Source organism: Bombus huntii, chromosome 6 (assembly GCF_024542735.1).
Source record: "Bombus huntii isolate Logan2020A chromosome 6, iyBomHunt1.1, whole genome shotgun sequence".
Classification (NCBI taxonomy): domain Eukaryota; kingdom Metazoa; phylum Arthropoda; class Insecta; order Hymenoptera; family Apidae; genus Bombus; species Bombus huntii.
This window is the reverse complement of record NC_066243.1, coordinates 18,131,490-18,159,182: the sequence shown is the minus strand read 5'-3', so window position 1 is coordinate 18,159,182 and position 27,693 is coordinate 18,131,490. Positions and strand designations below refer to the sequence as shown.

The following is a 27,693-nucleotide window of genomic DNA, read 5'->3' as shown; positions in this document are numbered from 1 at the left end:
ATTCGAAAAACCGTGCATTATACGATATCATCAAATATTTAAATTATTTAAATCGTTAAAAAGCTTGATCGTTCGTCATTATGTCGCGAAATAGCTTTTCGATTTCAATTTCAAGCTGCAGACAGTGACACATAACGTCAAATACAACCAAAAGTTTTCTTACTTTGAGAAGTTTCGAGGGATGCGCTGAAGCTTCGAAGCAAAGTCTGATCTGTATTTGAAAATTCTTGACGTGCAAGAAGTATCTCTGGTTATCAACGTCTTTCTCTCTTTCTCCCTCTCCCTCTCTCTCTCTCTCTTCGCATTTTCTGTCAAAGAGTTCAATTTAATTTCTGCTCTACGACGGATAAGTTCACGGGCTACATGGACGAACGGCAAAGACGGAAAGTCGAATCGAGGCGTAAACGCTTGTCTTTGTCCTCCTCGAGAGCCCGAAACAAGGAAAGAACAATGGAATTTCGTTATTGCGCCAACAGATGGAAAAACAACAAAATGCCCCTCGCAAGGTCTTTCGCCGCGTTTCATTCATTCTCCCTTTCGTTCTTGTGGCTCTTCGCTTTTCTGCCGCTTGTCTCTGAATCGATTCCTACGTGACGAATCGCGTTCCACTTTCTTTCTTATGTACCTTATTCTCGGTGAATCTGACAATTGATTGCGCACGACCGAATCGAGGTCACGCGTGTACAGGCCTTTGTCGAAGATGAAAAAGAGTCGGGTACTCGATGAGAAAAACGGGATGCAGTTGCTATGAATTTTACCGCGTTCTACGCCCTGGAGGTTATCGATGATTGGCTGCACGCTTTCCAATTGTCGTCGTGTCAGGGTCTTCGATGGCCAGCACCGTTCCTTAAAATTATCTTCCAATGACAATAGTTCCTGCAAGTTGGAAACAACAGAAATAAAAACGAAATGCCTGTACTATCCTGCCCAGTCTAACTGTATTCGAACATATGGAAATATGTTATGCACGATGTACAAGATTTGTGCGAAGAATAACTAAAGACAAGTCAAATACTCCGTAGTTTTATTCATTTCACAGTATTTTATTCGGTATTTTATACAGTATTTCACGCAACGTTCTACAAACGATAATAGATGTTTGATACCCTACGTAAAGTGTCTTAACCTAACGTATTTGTACTACGTATACAGAAATATTTATTGTTTTCCACGTTATATCGATGACACCTCGATCGAATGTTCGATTTTCATGGCTTTATGTTATAAATTATTCTATTTTAAATTGCATCAAAGCATTACATTACGTTCAGGAAACATGATATAATTGATTATAGGTGTCTATCTGAAAATATTGAAATACAGATTGTAAACCATGCGTGCCGATTAATCATCAAAACAGCAGTCATCGGTAATCTTTTTCCCCACGTTACATGCCGCATTTATCAGCGCAGTTTTTGCATGGTTGCACACTTTTCATCACCCACACTCCATGGCACGCACGTAAATACATCGCTCGGAATCAACCAATTCGCTTCGTTCACCGGAATAGCACAAAGGACGCGAATAATCAGCAATTCGATTTAAAATGTCGATAATACCTTTGATTCGTTTAAAATCTTTGATGTCGATCCATTATACATAAATACGATCGTGTAATCCTTAAAGTAGTGGCGTATTATTGCCTATATCATATTTGAATGAAACTTTTCATAAGTATAACGCTGGTACAATTATGTATTACATTTTCTTTTGAAATACGCTTTTCCTTAGATCGAAGGGAATAAACGCATAGATTATAAAAAAAATTGTTTTACATCGTCTTTTCTCGATTCATTATCGATTTTACTCCAATAATTATATATCATTTTAAAACTTTCGTTTCAGCGATCGTTTTGACACAAATTTATCACCATCGGTGAATCGTAACATCCTTCCGTTATATTTCACCTTTTCGCTGCCCAAAATGCGAAAACACACCGCGAGATTGTGGGCGTTGTGTAATAAATATAACAACGGGGCAAATATATTTTATACATCTTCATATTGATACGGTGCATACGTGCAATGATAAGTTTAAGCTAAAGTTTTTGGTCAGATAGATTTTTCATTGTGTATTTCAAGAACGATACTTCAAAGAAATTTAACTGATATCATGTACAACCACGCAACAATGTTTATTTGTTGTGGATACTATTTTCCTTCGGTTGTTCCATGCTCTTATATCTACTATCAGATGAAATTTTTCTCACAGTTAGTTTTAAATTTATCACGTAAAATTATTTGTAATCGGCCAATTATGTAATATTCGGACGGTGCAAAATGACGAGGAGAGACGAAAACGATAAAGGGAGATGAAATCTAAATGGAAATATAACGAGCGAGATATATGTTATTCGAAACTAAATTCTCGAATAAAAATTTCGTATTATTCGTATGCTTGATCATCGCTCTATGTTTGACGATATTTTTATCTCTTCTATCCTATCTGTAAAATCCTTTTAGATACTGCTTTTGAAATATAAAATGTAAAATCTATCTGGCCAGGTACTTTTGTACACCACTGCAAACGTTCGAATTCTCGCACGAAGCACCGTGTATTCTTTTGTTCAAACGGTGACCGATAACAAAATCACCAAAACAATTTCGAAGTATTCGAATGGAGAAGTCCGCATCCATCAGGAGGTCCATGTGTTTTGTTGATGTTGTCACGGGGCAGGATAGTGTAGCGTACACGGCGTCCTTTTCGTCGTCGCCAACAATGCCTATAATGTACGGTGTACGGATTCACGTCGAACGGAGGTTTGTTCCGTACACAATGGAGTATACGCGAAGCCGTGTGCGTGGCTGGAAAGCGATTCAAGTGTTCGTGGTAGCTGATTCGAAATCTGCGTGCCGGAGTTTAACAGGCTCTGAATGAAAGCAGACATTTCCTAAGTAAACGTTTTTACGTTATTACGAGGATCCTGAAGTGGATATCAAGCAAACGAACGTAACTGAACTCGGTTGATCGACTATCGTTCTCATCTCTATAAAGATCTCTATTCCTGGACATTGCATCGAATCTCTGACTCAACGAAATTTTACTGCAGCATTTGTGAGATTAACTTATCTCGCCTTCTTCGATAGATGGAATGGACGAGCCAATTTGATCCGCAAATTATAAGCTGGCTGAGAGCGATGTACGTATGCCGTGAATCCTAAACAAAACGTTGATTTATTATGGAATTAAATATAATCTCTCGTATGTTAGGCCGGTATTGCTTTTTACTAAAATCTTATATCTTATATTTTAATAAGATTTGTTTGCTAATATAATATATTAAGCTGTGCATAATATATTAAATAATAACTTAATATATTGAATATATTAAATGTATTAAGTATTAATGTATTAAATGTATGAAAAATATAAATATTTCGTGTAATATTAATAACAAGTAAACAGAACGATATTAAGACAGAATTAATTCGTGTATAAATTAATTAATCAGAGTGTGATATCGTGGAAATTATAAAATATGTAAATATTTCATAAGCATGTATCGAAGAGGAAAATACCAGGTATAATTATGAGATATGTGAAATTTCCAATATTGATATCGAACGAAATCGTTCGTTTTGTGGATTATTAATAAGCAGCTACTTTTCGATAAAACAGAAAAAAGATTAACCTCTTCTTCTGTTGATAAATTTTTAATCATTTTGAGAACTTGATTATTCTTTCTCACTTTGTGCGAACAAGTCACCTAACTTTATCGAGTACAAAGTATTTCGTTTGCGTAATAGATCGTCAAACGTTCTGGTAATTAACAACATCAAGTAATTGTACAGTAATAAACGTTAATTACCATGTAATTAAAACATATTACAGGGATGAAAGGAGCTACTGCGGATTACGTAAAGATGCTTTTCCTCGATTATCCAGGGATGCAATTGTCCTGGCAGAACGGTCGTGTTTATCAGAGTTACGGTTAATTTCCTTGGCCTAGTGGCCATCGAGTGGCTTGTTAACCTCGGTTAATAGAATTAAATAAACATTTAACTATAAAAATTTGGTAAATAAGATGATGTTACATCGCTGTCTAGTTTGAAAGTGGCAACGATGAATTTCTCAAGCAATATACTTGAAGAGTACCTTTAAAATATTTAATATTTTAGGAGTTTAAAAATTTTAACAAGAATAAAACTCGACGGAAGAATGCGAAGAATCGAATGAAGGACTTGGTTTGTATTTCCTTCCAAGGCTTCCCAGTCAGTTGTTGTCATGATTTAAGTACGTTGATAGCAGCAGGGCTGTCAGCACCGGATAGAGACGAATGGCTCGATGTCGTATCATTCACAACCCTTATAATAATTATGTGAAAAGGGGGGGGGGCGGGCACTAAAGAAAGAAATGTCACAGCCCTCGGCAAGAAGGCTCCCGTTCGAGTTCGTCATCGACTCGAACGAGAGTAAAAAACAGACATATTTCCAACGTGAAATCTCTTTATAATACACATAGTATTCGACAAAATTTCAACCTTTAATTCTTCCGATTAAATTGGTCTCCATGCGACATACAGTGTGAGACTCTTTTTATACATGTTATATTAACAAATTATCTTTTAACATTATGTCAAATAAAACGGATGAATTACGATGATGTATTAGAGATTTCTCCCTAACTATAATAACGTCCTCGCACTTTATCCGATGTAAAAATCGCGTAAATACAAGCTTTTAATGCTTATCGTTGGCTACCGTATGTGACATCCGTCTAGTCAAGAAATATGACAAATGGCGCATTTGTGCATATTTAGACTCGTAATAATCGACCTAGTTGCTATATTTTCATGAATCATTTATAATAAGCAACGAATTTCCTTTATATTTCCCTATATCAAGTTTATCGTTATTTAGTATTACATATGCCCGAATCGTTAGAAATCAATTTTATCATTAATAATATTGTAATTGTACGATTAAATAGGATATTTGAAATCACGTTTACATCGTAAGAGAGTACCAATTAATGAATTAAGAAAATACGGGAAAGACATAATAAATCCACTTTTTCACAACGAAAGATGGAAGACGATCGGGCTATAAAAGATTTCATTCCGACTTATCTTCGCTTATAATTAAGTTCCTCGGTTAACGTGCGTTAATAATTCTTGGCTGACGGAAAGCTTGGCGAAGAAGAAGTACAAAGTGGCTTATGCAAATCAAATTGCAAATCAACTGTCTGTGTATGGTTCGCAGGGCATGTGTTCAAGTAGTAGTAAAAAGAAAGGAAAAAGCACATAGAGAAAGAATTGGCAAGATCTTAGCCGAACGAATGCGATAGGCAGGTGTCACGCCATCGCAAACCCCCGGCGCGACGATTACGACGATTACAGGAGGCTCCCGAGGGGTTGAAGAGGGTGGAATCGCCTCCGTTGACATTGCATCACGAAGCACTAACCACATTATTTATGCCACCTCGTAAAACTTGTGGCGTGCCTAAACACACTACTCGTTCCCACCACTCTTCCCCTTTTGCTCGGAAGTTGCACAGATCAGAGAAGGGGCGGGAACTTTTGTTTGTGAAGTTCACCATCTCCGCCCGTCGCGTCAGTGGTACTGCTCGCATCACCGATGGTTGAACGAGACTAGACGCTACGCGATCCTTCCGCCAATCTCGAGCCATGACATCAAATTCCAGTTTTGACCGAGGAAACAGATATTTAATGAAAAAATACACTTTACCATCGAGGAAGATATAATATAAAGATATTATTTATTATTATTTACATATCTATTTCTACTCACATATTTTATAATACCGTAAAACTGTAACATTATATTTATAACCCCTTGTAAGTTACAATACTATAACTATATAGATATAGAATTAAAACGGAATTAAAAAACGATATTATATATATATATATATATATATATATATATATATATATATATATATATATATATATATATATATATATATATATATAAAATAATAACGTGACTAGACATCAGCTTTGGTAATATGCACATATGCATAGTTACACAACGAAATAAATTGAAGAGAAAAAAAGATTAATATTTCCCCGTTACAAATAAATTGCTTTATAGATGAATTTTTTAAACCGAGCTCTTGTTTTATCTGTGAAAAATTGTTAGTCCGCTCGTTTTTTTTGCTATAAAAAATTTTGTAATTTAATACATCTCACGGAATTAATGAATAACACTTAATAACATGCCCGAATTTTTAATAAAAAGAAATTTGAAACATAAAGAAGGCCAATTCGTTTAGTTGTTCTAAACCTACGTTGTTTAATTTATTATTAAATTCTATATTATTTAATACTATTATGTTGAATATATTATAACGATATTTAACGTTAAAATCAGATTTTTTCATTCCGGGAGAAAGATTAATTCTTGTGTAAATAATAAGGGGAAATGAGTTCTTGTAACAAGTATTATCGTAATTGGACTACTCAAACGTTAAGTAAATAATATGCGATCTAAAGGAAAGGCATATACGTGTTTTACGTCGGCGAATTATTCTAAGATGATTTTCCATTGGAAGTTCATTGAATTTTACGAATAACTTGGTAGTTTGAAATAGCAACAAGAGAATGGAGTTGTTTGCATCAACGTCAATTTTCGAGCATGAAATAAGAAGCATGCAACAAATGAAGGTAAAATAAGAATGGATCCAGTGTGAAATATTGCATGCGTGTAATGATATGCAAGCCGAAAGGGGGTTTCTCGCCGTTACAACGCCGACGCACGGGTCCTTACTAAGGCATTTTTATTATACACGTGAACGTGTATTTGATTAATGTAGACGTATGGAAGACATAGATATCGTTAAGTGAAAATTGATAAAACTTTATTTATAACAGCACCTAATCGTGTTATATATGCAATGTTATAAAAGTATATTTTATCAATTTAGTTCCGAAAAGAGGGAAAAATTATTATAAAATAATGTCTTGTAAATTTTTGTTTCTCCTATTTCATATCAGACATCGAGGGTGTCTTTGAAACAATTTCGAGAATTATTAAAGGCTACAAATTGCTTTACGATACGAAAGAATTGCAGATTAAACGTAAAATATCGCATGTCTGTAATCGTAGGTTGCTTTAAAAGTTCGTGCTAGAGTTTCCACGTTGGTATGCCTAATGAAATACGATTTTCGAGCTATTTTTATTAGGTATCCGTAATCGGCCAGCTCGCGTAAACGCCGTACTCGATGAAAACGAGGAACAACGGGAATGCCTTCGATTTGACGTCCGCTTTTGTTTGGCCATTTCTACGTTCTATTTTTTCCGATCGAAAGCCGTTTCATTCTCAACAAATTGTAAATCTGAGTGCAATTCAATTCGATTTCATCTTTTCTCGCGATCGTGCGTATTTGTTTCTGATAGTATTTTATACAGCGCGACTACAACGCGACTACAACGCCTCGAGATGTCATACAGTGCGTTTATAAAGATCTGTTTTCATTTCCGTGTTTACTTACAGTTACCGTACTCGATGGAATTGGATTACGACGTAGTCGGTGTTCCGGGCGGTGTTTCCGGAATGATGGCACTGCTTCCTCCCAGAGTGAACGTGTCGGCTAGGGGAGAGGTGCCAGTCACACTGCAAGTCTTTAGGATCAGGCTACCGTGCTCGGGTCTCGTGAGTGCGCAAATTCCTTTGGCTTTGAGGTTGAACGTCACAGCCCCACCTGGTACCAAATACAACGATACCATTTTAGTATTCAAGAGAAACAAGATTTGTTTGAAAGGTAAGCGACAGAACTAATTTACAGGAATTACAAAATGATGCGGTATATCTCGTATTATTTCCACTGGTTAATATTCCATTTTCGTCAAAGTTGGAGCAATATGGTATATTTTTTGATGAAATTCGAAAGATACACTCTCTAGGAAAATTTCTAGCACGTTATTAAGACACGTATACGTAAAATCTAACGCAACTTGTTCCGTTTTACCTTACTACGTTATTTAATACGAAGTATTACTTTTATCGGCACCCTGTCCACTGTGTATAGTTAGCTGAGACGATACCAGAGGCCCACGTTAGATCAAAGACTTTCGCTCCAAGTACGTGTATTTTACGTACTTGCAATAATTTGCAAGTGGTAGAAATACTTAGGAACAGAACGTTACTCGTACTCGCGCACAAAAGGATAACTCGGTACAGAGAAATTGCTCGAATTTGCCAAATTTTTCTGCTTATTTTTCGAATAGCTCGACGTTAATGGAAGTAAATATACGAGTTAATAGAGGAGAATCTCCGGCTTTCGCGAAAACGCGTTCGCGGCACACCGATAAAAGTCTAGCCGTGCGTGTGTTACGCACGAAACGTGTAAACCGTGTCAACGCATTTACATACAAGTATTTTAACACCGTGGCGAACTGTCGATAATTGGTCGGCTTACGCAATCGCAAATTTAATTAGTACGTTCACCGGGATCGTTGAATACCTTCGTTACAAGCAACGCAATTTCGACGTATCCGCGATTAAAACAGAGAGAGTCGAGCATTCGTTCCGAGTCCCTTTCGGGCGCGAATTCTATGCACGATTTATGCCCCTTTGTGCAACACGCAATCGGCAACAACGCCGATGCATAATTTCTGAAAGCAGAATTTCGTGTATGCGAACGCGCTCGCCGTGATACCTGCACCCTGTGAAAATCGAGTGATTAAACTTTGGTCGCGCCGATGGCCTGGCTAATTTCGTTTAATTACATCGCACGTGTGCCATATACCGCTTTACACTGGTAACCTGTCGTGTAACTTTATTAATCCTATTCGACCTGTTAAAACTCGGTTTACTCCTTTGTACGTTAACAACTGGATACCGATTACTGGCCAGATAATTACTCGTTATCCGCTTGGCAACGAGAAGCGGAGCTGGCCAGGCGGTAAAAAAGTTTGCAGGAACATACTTTCCGAAATATACCGAACTGGCTTGATTAAATATACTAAATATATCGAAAGTTTCAGTCTACGGGCATTTAACCAAGCTCGATTAACGTAACTCGTTATTTACCTAAAAGTCGGCATGCACTTCGTCGATGATAAAAGAGGAAGTAATTAAAATGCGAAGAATTGTATTTTACAAAGAAGCATTTCGCAGCAATTAGGTCCGAAATACGAATTATTTTTTTTATATTCGCGATAGTAGTTCGCTATAAATCCAATTCTAGTGCTTCCGGAGACACGAGATCTCCAAATCTCGTGCTTCTCCTGCTCAGTTCTTCGAACGAAACGTTTCTCGTGGAAAAAAAGATACGATATGATGTACAGACGTGATTCTCGTGGCAGCAGCCGTGGAAACATCCCATTCCCCGTCCGGAAATCGACAAGAACATGGAATATCGGGGATCTCGAAGTAGTAGCAACATTTCGTCAGACAGGTGGATAGAATCGGACTTCGCTGCTGATAGAAACTATACGTGTTTACAGCCGAGCGAGTGAGACGAACGCGAAAGGGGAGGGTCAACGGGAGACCGAGGAAACGAAGCGGTAGAAGGGAAACGGCGGGAGTTGAAAAAGAAGGTGTGGAAAGGAGAGAAGCGAGATAAGGCGGAAAACGAGAAACGCGAAGGAGAAGATAGAAAGAGCGAGTTGACAGACGCTGATCCGGATCTGGTTACCGGTGCAGGGGGCTACAACGAAAAGCAATCCACCGAATAAAATTGAATCTCGTCAGGAGTCGGTGTATTTAATGAAAGAGAAGAGAGGAAGGATCTCGCTGTCTAAGATCAAGAGGATCGACCACGTAGAAAAGTGGAGTAAAAGAGGTTGGTGAGGGGGTGATGAGGGGGTGGTAGTAAGACAGCAGGAAGGGTGGGAAATAAATAAGCAAGCGCTGCGAGGCGAGACTCGTCGACCGATGAGTAGTAGTACTCGCGCGTGTAGACCGAGGTTTCTTCTTCCTCGCCAGAATTTGTTTTCTTCTTCGTTCTAGTAGTAGCCCCCGTCCATCATGGTCGTACGGGCGAGGTTCTTTACTTTCTAAGAGGTCCTGCGAAGATCCGAAATCGTTTGGAGACCACTCAAAAATAATCGAATCTCGTGTTGGCTCCTCGAGTGGCTCGTATTCCAGCTATGTATACACCGAAAGGTTGAAAACGTTCGATAGCGGTCTTGCAGCAAATATCAGGCAAAAGCGCTGAATGAAAAGAAAAATGTCGGTATAGCGAACGATTTAAATGCCGATATTGTGCGAACTTTTCTCTGAATCCAGTAATCCACAGGGGCAAAGCGAAGGCGATGCGATGTAGAGCATCGAATGGGGTGGCCGAAGAAGGTTCTTTCTACTTTTAAATTTAAAGACATTGAACAAGCAACATGAATTTCTGAAAGAAGCGAAAAGACCAGAGGAAAATAAGAGGATCGTATCTTTTTGTTTGGTTATTTAGTTGCATTAAAAACTACGCAAACTTTTCATATTCGTCGCTCGATACACGCTACGGAAGCGCTACTACTGATCTCTATGATAACGATATCGGTAAATCGTATTAGCTAAAACAATTTCAGTGATATAAAGTTACGTAGATTTTATAATATTATTTTATCACGTTACAAAATTATTCAATTCATCACTGGGCAACAGTGTATGTGTTATGCAATAATCGGACGACAGGGGAGTACAAATTAACAAAGTCATGTCCGCCGATAAATCGAAATGTTCTTCGTAATTTCATCGCGACAAATTAACGTTAAATGTACTCGTCGATGTACACGTAGTCATGGTATAAATTTGACGATCGAGAACGTTAAATTTATCAAAGATTAATAACATACCTAATATTCTCGCTACGTATATCGGTTTAACGTATTTTTACTCCTTAAGATCATAGTGAAATTACTCGATATAGCGGACGGAACACCGAATATCTGACCTCTTTTTTAAGTAATCATCAATGTCTCGTTACTACGTCGATTTGAGAAACCATACCACAGAGTCTGAAGTATCAAACAGTAAAGCACTACAGTACTACCTATGCTCTATTCTATAAAGAAATTTCATTATTGTTATTGTACGACGTGTATATTATAGCAATGGTATTTCAAACATCGCAGAAATGTTATATATAGGACTTGGTCTTCAAGAAACCGGCTTCTTAAAAATACTCACCAGCGAGTCGCGCTTACATGTACTAAGAACAGCATTACTGAAAAAAGAAGAAGCGAATTTTATCGTTCACGGTAAAGCTAATCGTGTCATCCGCGATACAATCTTTTGATCTGCGCTGTATTTACGTTGTATTTACTCGAACATGGAGAATAGTTGAATTGCGAATTGCAAGGACAGATATTATACGATGATGTAATGAGTAAAATCTTATATTTCGCTGTCTTCGATCACTGAATATTCTCCAATTTTTAAGTTTATAATAGGAACGTAGTAGTATTTACGGTAGTTGTCGGAGGATGGTAACTAGATTTTAAATTACTCATCACGGTGAGATTGAAAGCATTTTTCACTCCGCGGGAAACGCCGCAATTTGCGATGAAATTTGTTTCAAGAGAGCAGACGCCGAGCGGTTGAGCGAAAGAACACCGAAGAACACCGTTCGAAGAGGGTCATTCCATTAATCCCGCAGGGACTTAATTCTGAACCTTCGTAAATCTCGGTTAAGGTTTGTTTGATAGTGTCGGATGGCATCGCCTACTGGGATTTAACCGAGATACACCTCTTTTCCTCTAAACGCGCTTTCTCGACTTTGCACTTGTTCTTAAACCCGTGAGTTTCTTGTCGGTGCGTCGACCAAGACTAAGTTTAATCGATCCTACGCCGTCCGCGAGCAGCACGAGCAAATTGATTCCTTTGTGCTTTGCCGACCGTTAATCTCTTCCTTCGACGTTTTTAATTAAAAATCAAGCGCTGCGGTTTCTTTGGACGTGTTAAACCATCGTCTAAACCGTCGAAATTATTTTTGCGCCAATCGAAACCGTGCATTTCTGACTTATTCCAACCAAATAAGCGTTAGAAAAGCTTCGGAGAAAGGAAACAATTGACGATTAATGGAAAATATAGCCGATGAAAGAAAAAATAGGTAGTAACGCATATGTTCTCCTTCTTCTTTATGATATTTTTCCTTTTACGTTGTATTTCAAATAGGTAAACTCTGTCAGTATGGTAAGCTGTGTCAGTCTGGTTAAAAATAAGAAATAGATCTATCATGAGATCTGAAATACTTAATAGAAAACAATTTCGATCTCCAATATTGCCCAATTTTACGCTTTTATGTATCGATAATTTTGGAAAAAAGGTCTTCTTTTGGCACGAACGGTAAACGTTTTGAAACAGATTATTAACGCGTAGTACTCGCATTGACCGTGCATCTATTCTTTTTTCATGGCATAGTAACCACAAATGCATTACCACTCCCTTTGTACTTGATATTTTTGTTACAGCTTTTTAACGTAGTTTTAAACTACCTATATTTATACGACGTTCTTGCCTCGTGTTTCATCGTAGAATATACCGATGAAGTTTAGCTGGAAAAACTTGGAGCAGCCTGTAGCGTCGATTTAATAAAGGCAAATTGTGTTTCTGACGCGATTGATTTCTAGCAGGAAATTCTCAATACCAAGGGATGTTAAATATTCTTTATTAGCTGCGACGGTAAATAGCAATTCCACGAACGATGCCATAATTTAAATCGGCGTATGCTAACTAGGCGGAACAAGCAAACGAACAATTAAGGGTCGGGTAAACTTATCAACAATTCAATTAACCTCGCGAGAAGCGAAAAGATGAAACAACAAAAGTGTAATACCTCTCGTGAAAGCGACTTGCAACTGCGATCGCGCGGCGGAAAGAATGAAAACCAAAGTTACTTAAAAAAGTTTTTCGCGTGGTCTGCTTCGGTGAGTATTGTGCCATGTAAGAGGGGACATTTTAAAAAGATGTCGGTTCCTGCAAATAAATAAGAAAAGATTCCTCTAAGAAGTTGGACGTAGCGGGAAAAGCAGCTACGAGCCCGCGCGATTTATTTAACTTTTTCCACCGGCCTTCCCTTCGCCCCCTCTCGTTCTTCCTTCCTTTCCCTTCGTCCCTGCGCGCATCTCATCGCGCTTCAGAAAATTCTTCCTCGTCCGAGTGTCTCGCGAACGTTTCCGTCGTTATCGTGTAAAGCTCGTCTGTCTGCTTTGCGTTATTTATCCTGGCAACGGCACGAATCCTGTTTTTCCCGCTACTTTGTCTGGAACAAAACGAGATAGTGCAGGCGGATAAAAAGGATGCGATTCGTTAAAAGCGGGACACGAATTTACGTTGTTCAGCGGCTCGTACTTTCGGTAAGAAATCCTTGTAATATCGAGAAATTGCTTGCTCGTGGTTCCAGGTAATATGCTTAAGAAAGTTTTACATCGCTTTGCGAGAATACGTTCTTGAAAAAACTGCACTTTTAAATTACGATGTAGTTTAATCGAATGAAAACACGCGCGTGTAAGTGCGCGGCGAACAGGGGCGAATGTTTCGGAAGCAAAGTTATCGAGAATGAGTTGCAAAAGTCAACTAAATTAATGTACGAAGTGTATTTATAATATTTAAGAAGAAGCAGAAGTTTAATTGATATGTTTTCTAGCTATACGTTAGCGTGTTTTATCGCATGAAAGTGGTAAGTTAATTTATTAAGCGTGTGTACGTTCTCGTTGAGTCGAAGATGATGAATTATGTAGTAATGGCGTATGTGAAAGGTCAAAGTATGATTTTTTAAAATATGACGTTTAGAAAATAAATTGAAAATAATTTCGGCGCAACTTTATTTTTATCTTTATCTTTGACATCGTTCACGAAATCACACACCTATACATGTGATTGTTCTTGCGAAAGCGAAACTTGTTATTTTTTAAAATTAAACACACATTAATTAACACATGCCAGAGATTGCTAGGAAGGTATATATAAAAATATAAATTATATTACTAATATAAATATTTTAAGTGTAAAACTGAACACAGCTAAAGATATTTCGAACACGTTGATTAAAATTGTACTTGGCTCAAAACTCGAGTTATATCGTTGTATAAAATACGCGTGATAACACTCATGACCTAAATCAACTTAATGAATTTCTAAAGCGTACCAAGCGGGGTGGCTGCAAAGCCAACTACCAGCGTGTAGTTTCCAAAGGTTTATGTCCACGTATTAAAGGGTACCTATTCGTGTATTTTATATCTAGATAAATACGCAGAGCGGTGTACTTTTACCGTTAAATAAGTAAATGGAGCTTCCTAAGAATTCAAGTCCAGAAAGTGGAAACATGTAACAATATAGTAGGTACGGTGGAAAACAACCGTTAATAAGAAACCATTAACGTAGTGTTTTATCAATTCGTAGCTAACAGGAAAATCAATTACAAACTATCTTTTTGCCGTATCGTTTGCTTCAGAATGAGAAACACCAAGTACAAGTGAAATAGAGAAAAATTCGTCATCCGATTTATTCATATAAATGTTGAGATGTCTCGAACGACTACGTCTTGATATTCTTATCTTGATATCGTTGTCTCGATATCTAGAATCGATCCTGCAAGTAGCGCCAACTTTTTTATTTACACTCTGTGTACGTTTCCTGCTACGATACGCTGGAACCACGCATTTACTCGTGCGATCTTACAAATTTTCGGTTACTTATTTCATCGAAAAATCTGATTCAAAGGTAAAATTAAAGCTGTGGCCTGTATAACTCTACCTTTATTAAAGGAATCGGAGCTCGGGTTTTCATTAAAAACGTCGAACAAACAGAAGAATGTCTTCAAAGAATGAGAGTATAGTTTCGAAATCAAAGCGAAGCACCGGTGCAATTTATTACAGTTCACCCTACCTTTACGATCCCGTTTGTGTAACAGAAAAGATCCTGAAAGATAAGGAACGGAAATTTAAATCAAAGGAATACCGGGCGTGGAAAACGCAATAGAAGCTTATCAATTTCCAACGAAATCGCAACGATATGAACGTCTCTTATTTCGAGGTGTAAATTTCGAGATACATATCTAATCGATAAAACAAACAGATTTTCATAAAAGACACGAATCACGTATTCGATTTAAATCGTTTAATTTAAACGACCGGAGGAAAATGCTAAGACTCTATTTTTTAGCACTCGAGATGGCAATGATTCAAAGGAGGCAACCGGTAAAGAGTTATGCAGGGTGGAAAGCGCAAACAGACGTGAAAGGAAATACGACGAGGTTCCAGGGATGACCGACCGTGCCTTGTAGAAAACTCGTGGTAGTTTGTGGTGAACCACTAGGACAGGAGGAGGGCCGATTCAAAAAGATGTTCTTCCTTGCGTTCGAGTTGCACTCTTAATCCGCTATTCCACGGTTGCTCCATGCTGCTGTTCGATAGTGATTCGTAGTTCGGTAGTGACACGTAGAACGAACGATCGAACAGCGTGTCAACGATTGTTCGATAAAATCACCTGCCTTACTTGCCACGGAATGCACCGTGCCACGGAGGAGGGAGAGTGTGGTTCGATCGGTAAAATGGATTGTCTACGACGTAACGCGGCTTGAACACATTTTCTGAATGTAATACCAATTATTTTACGCCAGTACGGGAAAATCCGCTCGTTATATCGCTCACGAATCTATGTTAATGGCTGCGTTTCTCTGTTATTACGCTGTCAAAGTGCATGGCCATATTTTTTAACGAGATTTCAACGTCGCGCGATGTGTTTCCTTGACTATAGGTTATCGTTAATAATGTGTATATAAATTTAATCGGTTGATCGACAAGCCTCTGACCAAGGTTAAAAATTGCATATATCATATATGTTTGAGCTTTTGATAATATTAATTTATGGAAATCTAATAACTTTCTATAGAACGGAGCTTATAATGTATGTATATTAATAATAGAAGATGTGTTATTGAAAAATTTTTTGTCGCGTCTTATTCGAAATTGTTAGTATTTCGACTTTAAAATCTTCGTCGATCGAAAAAACAAAATTTAAAATCATAAAGCTACAATTTGTATTATAATATCGAATACATGAATTCTTGAACCTATATTTAATCTCCATCTATCTTTATTTTATATACATATATCTTAATTTAAAATTCTAGAGAAGATAATAATTCTTAAAATTTTTAACGTTGTATCTAAAAATATTATCAACTCGTTATTTATCTCATTTTCAGCAAATGTAATATTTATCTGCAGAGATGTACATACGTAATTTCCACGCTTTAATTCGTGTATTACGGAGCACGAAATACATAGCTAGATATAATAGAAACGATAAGTCGGATTACTCAAAGATACGAAAACGAAACTACTAGGATTTTTGTTGCAGGAGTGCAAGCACCTCCCAGAAACGATTCGGTACGTTTGGAACCAGGACCTTTGGTGAATGGTGCTGGAGCTCTTTATATCGCCGCAACATGTGCGTGCGCCTTGATATTAGTCGTTGGAAGCGTAGCAAGCGCCTTGTACATTCGCAACAGCAAGGCTCGCATTCAAGAATCCCAGTAAGTAGATACAATTTCCATATGCCGGTTATCACTTTGCTACGAATTCCGGTTTCACGTTCGAATTACCCAGGAAATTTATTTTTAACTCGGTTAGACGAAATTAATGGTCAAAAAATACACTTTGCGAGTTGCGAATCTTGACGCTATTTCAATAATTCCTTTCTTTCATTACGTCAAATTCACAGCTACGAATACCAAAAAGATTTACGAGTATTTCTTCTCTCGTTCCTTTCCCGTTTTCTAATTACTTATTGTTAATTTAACGAAAATAAGTCGATTAATTATAAGACTAAAGCGGCTAATTAATATTAATCTCTGTAGTTAGACGTTTAAATGAAGTTTAAATAAAGTAAGTATATCGGAAACTCGCGTCAAAATTCAATTTGTAAGCATTAAAATTTCTGACGCAATGTAAGCTATGTGCTGATAATGAAACAGACGCGTGTCCTGCGCCGTTTTATGTTTTAACAACTAACCTTTAAGATTCGTATTTAAAGTGTTTGTCATCGAATAAATCGTCACGATGCAAATGAAATTATCGATACTTTTGTGCGTAAGTAAGAAACTTTACGACAACGCTGTTTTATCATTCGCTGTGAAAAATAAGACAAAGTTTTTTGTACTAAACTAAATCGCTATTCCTTAATGAATATTTATTGTCTACGAATTAAACGTTAAAGAACTGATTAAAATATACGTATTACGGTCCCTCTTAATTAGTAGTCTTAAGCGAGCAGTACGCAGGCTCTAAATGCAAACAGGAAAATTTTGTAGTGCCACTGTCGGGAAATCGGAACAGTAGTGCAAAATGCAGTACAGGCGATCGTCTTACGATATTCGTATAGACGAAGGGTACATAGATATTTTCAGTAGTGCTTTAAATTCTGATTGGCGTTTGAAAATGTCGTAAACGTACGAATAAGCGTATCTTCCCGCGAAGATAAAAGCCACTTATTAAACGACCTAATCCGATCATGTCACGAGTAGAATCGGACACAAGCGAATAAATGAAAATCAGCGGCAAACGGGACGTTGGAACGCGGCGACGCGTAGGCCACTGACTGCTCGTAAGATTCGCACGGTTGGCAGGTTTTCACGTATCGTCGCGCGCGCCGGGCGCATTCTCATTTCCCACCAGCAACCGGAGAGTGAAAAGTCGTCGACGCGCGTTGCCGGTTGTCGTGAATTTTCCGCTGGATACGGCAACTGCCGAGTTGGGCTGGTCTCTCGGCCCGGTTCACCGTAGGGAAGAGACAGAGGGCAGAGAAAGATTTCTACACCCCCGCGGGAAATTCATGGGATAAGCTGGATAGGAACTCGTCCGCATGAAATATCCTTTCAATAAGCCCCGGTGATACGTCGGTCGCTTGCCACGGCAGCCGACATTTTATTGCACGGCTACACGCCCCCGTTCGAAAGAGGACTCCTGCGGGAGAGAATGTAAGCAGCGAATTCAGAGGGATGGAATCGCTCTCCATCTTCGCCTGTTCCTCCTCACCTTTTCCCCTGCTGTCTCGCTTCCGCTTCACTCGTCTTTCCCTCTGTGCGAACCACTTGTCTCTTTTGCAGATGTACGAAACGAACTAGCTCGGTCTGGCATCATGGGAAAATGCTTCCTCTTATTTGTACCGATCGACTGAAATGCTTCGCATCCGTCTAGAATGAAAGCTTCCGAAGGGTTCGTGAAGTCATTATACCGCAATTTTTCTTTCTTCGCGTCCGATTCGCCTAGCTTGTAAAAATTATTTCGACGCTTCTCTTACGTTAGACGTTTCACTTTTATATAGATAGTAATTTGTTTGTTGAGAAGCGATAGTTACAAAAATTTCATATGTATATATATTATATGCTTAACAAGTTACTATAAACTTTGAAAGATACCGTTGTGATAAAGTACGTGTTTCATATCAGACATTAACCGAACATCGTATAAAGATAGTTTTTCCATCGAGCTTTTATAACCTATTTCATGATGCATAAATTATTAGCTATACGTATATAGCAAAGCAACTTATCCAAGAAGATTGCGGTAAAAGAAGATCCGAGGCAAAGTTTCAAGAAAGGAGAACTTTTACCTCCCTTGTACTTGCTTCTCTACTACCTCTCCAGCTTCTCTCTTCTTTATGCGGATTCGTCGTATACTTCCTCCGAATATATTAGTTCTTCCTAGACTTTTGGCATGCGATTTTTCACGCGACTTACGAAAAAAAAAGTATCGTTCAAATTTGCGGCAACGCGATCCACTCCGTTCTATTCGTTTCTAATTTTTCTTTCTCCTCTGTTATAATTAACTGCTTGTACTTCGTTCTTGTAATTTTTTCTGGATGATTCAAATATATCAATTAATAGACAAATTATATCGCACTCTGTTTCCATCCTACAGGATTGACATAAGATAGCCAAATAGCAAGGCAGTTTCATGAGCAAAAGTAGGTCCAAAAATGATGGAAGTACAATTTCTACGAACATATTCCAAGGTGTACATGCTTTATTTTACGAAACACCGAAACAATTTTTCCTGTTATTCGCTCGATGTTTGTAATTTCTTCAAAATTGTACATTTGATTTGACGTGTGTCTAAGCATGAATAAAAATCAAGCAAAATTAATCAAGTTTCTTAAGAACGTGTCTCGTACGAGGAAAATCGTATTCCGTATCTTTAACTTCTTTCTTCGCGTATAATCACCTTCTTGACATATCCATGAAAATTGAATGGTGCATTGCGCTTTGTTCTGACATTTCACGGGTATTCCAGTTCGCTTTTTCGAGACAGACCTGAAACCCGAAGCTGAAGTTTTAATTCGCCGATCTAATTAAAAACTCGATCGAAACCCGAAAAACCACAAACGTGTCACCTGATCATTGTGAAAATTTAAAGTCTAGAAATCGCCTTCTTCTCGATTCTGCAAATAGAATACCTTGGAAATATGCATTCGAATTAGATGCCGCATGAAATAGTTTCGTTAACAGAAATACCCTGCCAGGTATTATAAATAAATGTTCTACGAAGCACGTTATTAGATTAAAACCCGTACTAAGTCTAACTTTAATTAAGAGACGCTCTTTGCAATACACGTATTAACGCTCGAGCGTACGAGAAATCTACTTAACGGCAGGTAGGTAGGAGAGCCTCTAGGTTACGTAAGTAGGTACTTCAATTACACGTTCAATTGAAACTCCGTTATATCTGGTATTAACGAATTGAATACTTTCCTGCTCGATTGCCCGATATCGATGAAACGAATCTCATTGCACGATAAAATTATAAAAATGAGATCAAAGGGCAAAAACTTCCACCGACCTTTCATCTTCGTTCCCTTTGTACGCCGCCTTTCCGATTTCCCCCAAAGTAGACCAATTGTCTCCTGACGGGCATTATTAAATCTTTCGAAGCTTCTCGTCGTGAATTTTTCTCAAGAAGCAAATAGTTCAAGATCCTTTTTGACGACGAATATCACCGAGCCGCAAATTTTAATACGTATCTATTTCTGCCTTTTCTACTACTGTTTTCTTATGGTCAAGAGTATCGTCGTGTTCAAATGTATTATTCATTCAACGTATTATCCTTTTCACGTCAGTCTCGTAAATATATCAATTTTCACTTCCGCGTTCGAGTAACGTTGAATATCCTTCTTTTTTTGTTCTCAAGTACACAGATTAGAAAGACGAGTGTTGCAACAAAAGTAGTATAATAACGCAACGATTAATTGATCATAATAAAGATAAATTCGTTATTTCCAGAATTGTCTGATAATTTCACGTTCGAAATACACTTTTTGTTTGTGTAGTTATTACGGTTTTTTGTATAAAATACCTCTATAGATACGAGGGTTTACGGTTCGTAGTTGGATCGTACAATTCAGTAAATCATTACGTTACGTTACACCACGAGCCTGTTGTACAATAATTTGCTAATTAATAATATCGGTCGAAAGGTAATAATATTAATTGAGAAGTGATGAATTATCCATCATAGATTTCTGTTGCGCGAACAGTATGTAGAAGCTTGTAATATTTTAATCATCGGACTTGTAATTTGTAAGTGCAAATAGTTTTTGAGCGTAGCTATCGAATTTCTTGAATATTTTGATACAAGGAGAATCTACTTTATGTCGCTATTAGCATACGTCTATAGCTATTTATAGCTCAATTATTACGAACGAACAAAAAACTTTCCATGCTTTACCTTCGATTCATATTCCTTTTTCGCTGAAGCTTTTTTTTGAAATCATCGAATCGCGTGTATCTAACGTAAATACATTCTGCTCTCTTACATTTATACAATACGTAACATCGCGTATTATATTTTCTAAATAGTATTGGGTGAACCATCGATTCTTACATAGATTCCAACATAGTTGCAAAGACGGTATCTTCTATTAAGATATTACATTTTACTAAGAAGTACATTGCGAATATGTTTCGCTCGGTTTTCATTTCGCAAAGTAACAGTAGTTGCAGTTCCGATAACAGTTTCCAATGAATTTTCGACCGTTCCTCGAACGTCCACGACCACTAAGGCTGTAATCTGAAATTTTAATACATGGAGTGGGCACTTTTATCATGGTCCCCCAACAGGGGAATATTTTTATGGAACGGAAATTTTAGGAGAAAGGGGAGACAGAAGTAGCCCTTCTTCTTCTGAAAATGCCTCCTTACCTCGTTTCCCGCGGCGTCTTTCGCTTTGGGGAAGTCCCGGCGCGGCATGGGCCAATTGTCTCTCGAGGGATATATTAGCTCTTTTGAGTCTTTCCAGGCTGATAACGCGCGGGAAAACGAGGATCCTTCTCCGGCCCTTGTACGTCTCCTTCGGGGGCGAGGCTGCAGATTTTACATCCGTCCGCTCGAGTAAACACAGCATCCACCGTTGCACCCTCGTTCCCGTTACCATGTCGATCTCCATTCTACGCGCAAAGCACGATTTTCAGATTGGACAAGAACAGGTTGTTCTTTGCGGCGAAATATACCATTCGCAAACAGAGAAAAGGAATTTCTTCGCACTTGTTCCTTCTATCCCATGTACGGTAGATATTTCGTCCTGTGCTCTTGATAATATGTTTACGCAAAAAGTGCGTATAGCATTTTATTTTCGTACAATATCAAGTTTATGATCTCATTAGACCGGCACATATGAAATATATCGATAGGCCAATACTACCCATTAAATGTTCTCTTATAGTCGATTATCAGGTATATTAAAAGACATAAAATTTACTGTATATCAGACATATTTATCGTTAGGAATATTTAAAATAAAAATATCAAAATCTTCTTATTGATCGTCGTAATTAAACGGGGAATAACTAACATTCGGTTATAACAATTATATACATTTGAAAATTTACAAAGAAACTAAAGCAGCTTTTTTGTGCGTGTTGTTGAAACGCGGAACTACTAGTTCCAAAAATGTCGGTAACTTCAAATAAATTGAACGGGATGTAAACGGTGGTTCATGCATAACGATCCATGTATCGATGCTGAAATAGCCTGTAGCGATAAAGTCGACTGTGAACGTTACAAATTGAACAGCGTTTTTTTAATTTAATGCACCGATAAATTACGGCTACGTTACGTATTTGCTATGTATTTGCTACGTATTTATAGAGAAATTATCGCGCACGAATGTGTCACTAGCAGCGAAATAAAGTAAATCGGCCATGCTAAATCCGAACTCGTACTACGGCATAAAATATAAGCCCGTCCTCGGACATGAATACAAAGAATTGGGGAAAAAAACCGAGCGTGGAATATTTGAAATCGTTTGCGCAATGTGTTTCTCTTTTTCGTTCACCTTTTTGCCGAATCGCGGTAGTGGATTTACATGCGCAAAACGGCCAATAAATCCGACGAAATATCGGAATTACCGTTCCTCCGCGAATTCTCTCCCGGTATTTTAGTCTTCTCGGCATCCGTACCTCCGTTTATCGTTCTCCTCGTCTTCTATCTGGCCGCTTTCGAGCCTCTTTCTGCTCTAATATCTCGCTGCAAAGGGGAACGAGACCCTCTTTGAAAATTTTTCCCCGCAGGCTAAGCGGTAATTTCACGCGCTACGAGAACTTTTCACGGGATCGATCATACCGGATACGCTGCCGAATGTGCTCGCAAACCTTCTGTTACGTCGAGTTACGAATTTAAGGAAAAAACCACAGAAAGATCTTCGGGATTTATGCAGACATTGTGAAACTCGACGTGAATAATAAACGAAGTCATAAAACTTGATTCCGAAACTGATTAACATCGCAAGAAAGAATTATTTCCTCTCATAGAATAAATTATTATTACGTCGAAATAAAAATGTGGAACTATAAAAATTTCATTACGTAATATGAATTTCACTGGCAAGCTACAACTTCTTTCTGGTTAAACTTTTCAACAAAAATGTTTAAACGATACATCTTACGCCGTTAGAACATCGAGAAGAAATGGAAAATATTTTATCATAGACGAGAGATTGTCATCCTTGTTCCAGCGTTATTTGGAAATTCGGTTAAACGCATGGAGGTGTCAAAGGCGATTCGGTGGATTAGGACGAAAGTAGCGACGAGGCGAAAAAAGCTAGCAGCCAGCGCAGCGGTAGCAAGTGTCTCTCGCGATTATAACTCACGCAACTCGAGTCCCGGTGCAAAGCACGTCGTGCATCGGAGAAATAATTAGCCTCGTGTATAATCATTAACCGGTGACTACAGGATCGTCCGTTCTTTCAGGAAAACACTGCCCTGCTGTAGCTATTCGGCGGCAGACACCGGCGGCTTAGCCAGAAGTTCTGTGCTGGTTAGGGTCGACCCACGACCCGGAAGCGCGAATTCCGGAAGTTACGCAACCATTGCCGACCTAGAGCCACTCTATGCGAGACCTTGCGGTTCCAGAGCGAGTTACTACGCTTCCAGCCATGTGACGCATCTGAGCCAGGTATAGTGCAAAATCATTTTACGGAAACTTCGGCAAGATATTGCATTAAGTACCTACATACGTCGGTTTCAAACCGGGGGAATGTGAAACTCTCCAGGCAGGAGATGCGCTGCCGAGTTGCCTCTAAAGTTTCCGAGTTTAACCGAGTGCAGCCCTACCTTACGTGTCACGAAACATTCGTGCTTCGGTCTGATCAATTTTATATTTGATCGAACGTGATATACGATTTTACGGAGATCGTATGCAGTTGGTTTAAATTTTTGGAAACGCGTTTAAGTATCGAGACGATATATTCACTCCGAGAGGTCCGGCGCAACTCCAAGCAAAGAGAGATCGGCAAATATCGTGAAAGCTTAATAATGCTTACTTATTCTATTGTTCAAGACAGACGAAATAAAATACTCGAAGAGGTTCTTTGTAACAGAGACGGTTCCATGCTACTTGTTGAAGCGTTACTGCGAGAGGCGAAGAATTACAATTTGTTTAAAACATATGCTTCTGCCGGATGAACGGGACACAACAAATAAGAAATACTACAATTTGTTATAGAAAACATCTTGAAAAATAATTTTTCAATTATTTGCTTCTTTAATCTGAATCTCTGGAATCGAGAATTATTTTTGTTTCTTTAAATGAATCTCTCGATCGTGTCGATCCTTTCAAATCGATGACAATTGATAATTATCGTAATTATCAAAACAAAAAGAAAAATTATTTAATATTATGATAAATAATATTTAAGAAATTTTGAAAGGACGAAAAATCCATGTTTAGCTGCAAAGCTAAATAAAAAGACAATTTTGATAATATCGAATCGATTGACAACGTACCGAAGTTTAAAACTGCTTCTCTTGTAAAAAATAGAAAATGCGAATTATCGTGCTTTCAAATGCGAAGCAGCGATATCGAAACTCCAGCGAAACCACATTTTAAAGATATGTCGGCTTATTGTGTTTAGCGTAATATAGCGTAATGAACTTTAAAAGCGGTGAAGCAGTGCGCGAAACAAAGTCGAAGGTAGATGAGGAACTCTCATAGAGAAATCCGATTTTCTCTCAGCCCTTCTCTCTCTCTCTCTCTCTCTCTCTCTCTCTATCCTGACCGCATCTTCATCGCGAACTCCGCCCTGTATTCTCTTTTCGTTCTCTACGTCGTTCTTTCAGTAGCGAAAACGAAGACTGCGAGACGATTCTGTTCTCCGGCGTGGCCGGTCTCGTCTGGCCTCGCGTGCAAGACGAGAGGTGCATTCAAAAACTTTATCGAATTTGTGGTCGTAGGGGCCACTTTCTACCAACAACTTTCCCCTCCCAGTGCTTTCAAACCTTTCGGCTCTTTATTCAGCTGCTTCGAACCTGCCAACCTACGACTTCCTTCTAACCGAGCGAACACACACCGTTCACCAGAAATTGGTACACGTGATAAACCCCTTTTCCTTCGCATCCTTTTCCCTTTTTGCTCCCGTTGCCTCTTGTCGCTTCTGTCAAGCTTCCTGCCCCGTCTTCCTCGGAGAGATAATTCCCTCCGGAGGAAAAGGTAAGATCTGCTTTTCTTGGTCCTGAGTCTACGTGTAATCCGATACTTGATTTGCCACACGACTTTCGAGAAGAACAATCATTTTATTCGTCTTACTTTGTTGGTTATAGATACCTGGAATTCTTTGGAACCGTACGGAAGCGTGCAAAAGTTATCGGTCAGATAAATTTTTCTCTTCGAGACGCAAAAGCGATATTTCGAAGAATATGAAAGGAATTTAAGACAAAGTTCGATATAACGCAAAGATATGTAGTTAATTCTTCGTGGACAGCGAGTCGACGATCTATACGAAATTTCGAAAAGTTTCGACTTTATGTGACAAATACTTATATAATGTATTAATATCGATAAGTACTGTATTAAGTATTTTAGATATCTTCACAGCTTCAAATAATATTAGAAAAATTAAATTTCGTCATACACGATCCAGTTTACCTATAGAATGTAGAAAATATGTTTCCTTGTGGGAGGCTAACTTCGCAAAGAATTTTATTAAAACTAAAGAAAAGAAATTCGTTACATTCAAGCACAAGATTATATATCTAAACACTGCCTTTTTATGTTTGTCACGATTGACGCAAATTGACACGAAAGACGATCGAAGGTAAAATATTATTCTCTACCCGAAATTAATATACATACAGTTATACGATTTGACAGACGATTAAAAGAAATTTTCCTGTAATATTATTCTTTCAATTAAAAAACCATCATCGTCGTTGCCTAATTTGAATTCTTAATTCCATATAAATGCAAATATAAGACCCTCGTTATATGCCAACGTGGGTACAAAGGGAAACCGAGTGTAACTGTGTAATCGATCATCGGTGCTTGAGTGAATAATTAATAAAGCGAGTAAATCGACAATTTACAATTTTTATCCTGCTTCGAGAAGACGTATAGAGGCGACGCGGTGAAACGACGACGACGGGAAGCGGGCGCGAGCGCGGACGCGGCGAGGTCGTGACTTCTTCCTTTCGCCCTTTCACCTTCTCGCGTTCTCCATTAAAGAACACGATCCCTCTATTCGCTTCCGCCGTTGCTTTCGGACCAGGCACGCTTCAGTCGCTGATCTCTTTGATCGCTTAGAATTCAAATTTCAATGGAATCAAGTACATAAATCGAAGGATGTGTGAAAGGAGACGATGTACTTTTGTTCGATAAGAACTCTTCTTTTCGAGCGACTTATCGAAAAATTGTGGCATCGTTAGGAAAGAAATTCACATTTTAGCACATTTTATCGCAGTTTTTATCTCTTTCTATACTACTGAAGCGTATACCGTATACACTTGAGCGCCAGTGGTAAAAGTAGCTAATTCCTTGTAGCTAATTATATGGTTTTCTGTAAACAGGAGACATAAGATAAGGTTACTAGAGATTGAACACTTCGTGACATTCCACGAGATTCTACAAAGATTTCGTGATTTCCGCAATTTTAACAAAATACCGCGATACAAATTCATCGACGAATAACGTACGTACGTGTGAAAATCTCGACGTACGGGGCACGACATGCCGTAAATGCGAAATAGCTAGAATAATAACCTCTTTAACAACTCGTTGTGACTCGCCTTTCCGCTTGGTGCGTGTTTAAAACGAAAACAAAGAAAACATAGAAGGGAAGGGAACGAGGAGAAGAAGGATGAGGAAAAAACAGAGATCGCGCAAATGTCGAATAAATATGCAATGGAGTTTAGAAAGAGCAGCCGGGCATGGCTCGATTCACGTAACAAAGTCTAGCCGGCACTTTCCGGCTCGAAACGAGCGTTTTACATTAATTTCCCGGGAAAAAGAAACGGCTCGGTACCACCTGTGCTCGGCTATTCAAAGAGGAGGTTGGCAAAGGGGGCGGACGAAGGTTACACACGCGGTTAGAGAGGCAGAGAAAGGGGGTGAATCAGGGTGAAAGGTGGAGAGAAGCTAGAGAGAAACTGCAAGTGGGTCCTGTGATTGTTTCGGCTTTGATCTTGGATCAATTTACCGGGTATACGCGTATGCCTGAACCCTCGATGTCCTCGTCTGAAACGCCACCCTCCTGCTATACCGGCGACCGTGCGTCACCGACACGAAGAACCACGAAGAGAGGAGTGTTTATACAAACGCGTACAGACCTAAGTACGCGCACCTCAGACGCGAATATACAAGTATACACACACACATACACACGCAAACATATATTTCTATGTAACCACGATCCTTAGGGAAAACTTATCCTCCGGCCTGATTCCGCACCCTTTCCCTCGCTTGCTCGCTCGCTCGCTCGTTCGCTCGTTCGCGAGCTCTCTTCAAACTCAGCCAGTCATGTAATGCGGCAACGTCTTATCCCTCCTGTAAAACGATACGCTTGAGATCCCATTGCTGAAGAAGCCATTACTGTTCCTGTTTACCGGGGACCTTCGGTTTCAGAACAGATGCGTTTTCCTCCTGATTTTCCCGATAGACGCGGAGAGTAACCACCCTATCCTTATCGAAAGATAGATAAGAAAATAGTCGTAGTCGATGGTGCGCGAGACTACGCTACGGCGAAGCTACGGTAAAACTGCTTAACATGCATTGGCTGATATCCCGCACTTAACGTTTTGTATCTTAATTGTAAATGTCGGCCCTCGAATCGACGATTCGGGTCAGTGTTACCTCGAGAAGTTCTTGTCGCTTTATCTTCGATCGAGCTTCTTCGTGTAAACTCGCGTACTGAAATTGAAGCTTTGAATTATTTAAACAGTTCCTGTAGAGTTATTCATGAAGCTTCTAGGTGGATTCTGTGTAACGAAGAACTTTTATTCCGTTTAAAAATAATCGGACGACG

At 38.7% G+C, this 27,693-nt stretch overlaps 1 protein-coding gene and 1 long non-coding RNA gene across 5 annotated transcripts in view; one reads left to right on the top strand and one right to left on the bottom strand.

Annotated features, from left to right (window-relative positions):
- The window catches only part of LOC126866697 (tyrosine-protein kinase Drl), a 104,608-nt gene that overhangs the window by 65,336 nt on the left and 11,579 nt on the right, over nt 1-27,693 (top strand). Inside the window, exons 3-5 of the mRNA XM_050620596.1 lie at nt 7,460-7,727; nt 16,268-16,442; nt 23,150-23,354. Coding sequence (XP_050476553.1) covers nt 7,460-7,727; nt 16,268-16,442; nt 23,150-23,354 — 648 coding nt within the window. The remainder of the gene's footprint in view (nt 1-7,459; nt 7,728-16,267; nt 16,443-23,149; nt 23,355-27,693) is intronic.
- Nucleotides 1,033-27,693, bottom strand: part of LOC126866706 (uncharacterized) — a 101,009-nt gene continuing 74,348 nt past the window's right edge. For 3 of the 4 annotated variants that reach the window (XR_007690010.1, XR_007690013.1, XR_007690011.1), the window contains 2 exons: nt 7,458-7,667; nt 1,033-3,158 (listed from right to left, as the gene is read on the bottom strand). This is a non-coding gene — a long non-coding RNA (uncharacterized LOC126866706). Of the gene's footprint in view, nt 3,159-7,457; nt 7,668-21,104; nt 23,141-27,693 lie in introns of those variants that run through there. The other variant, XR_007690012.1, reaches the window with a different exon arrangement.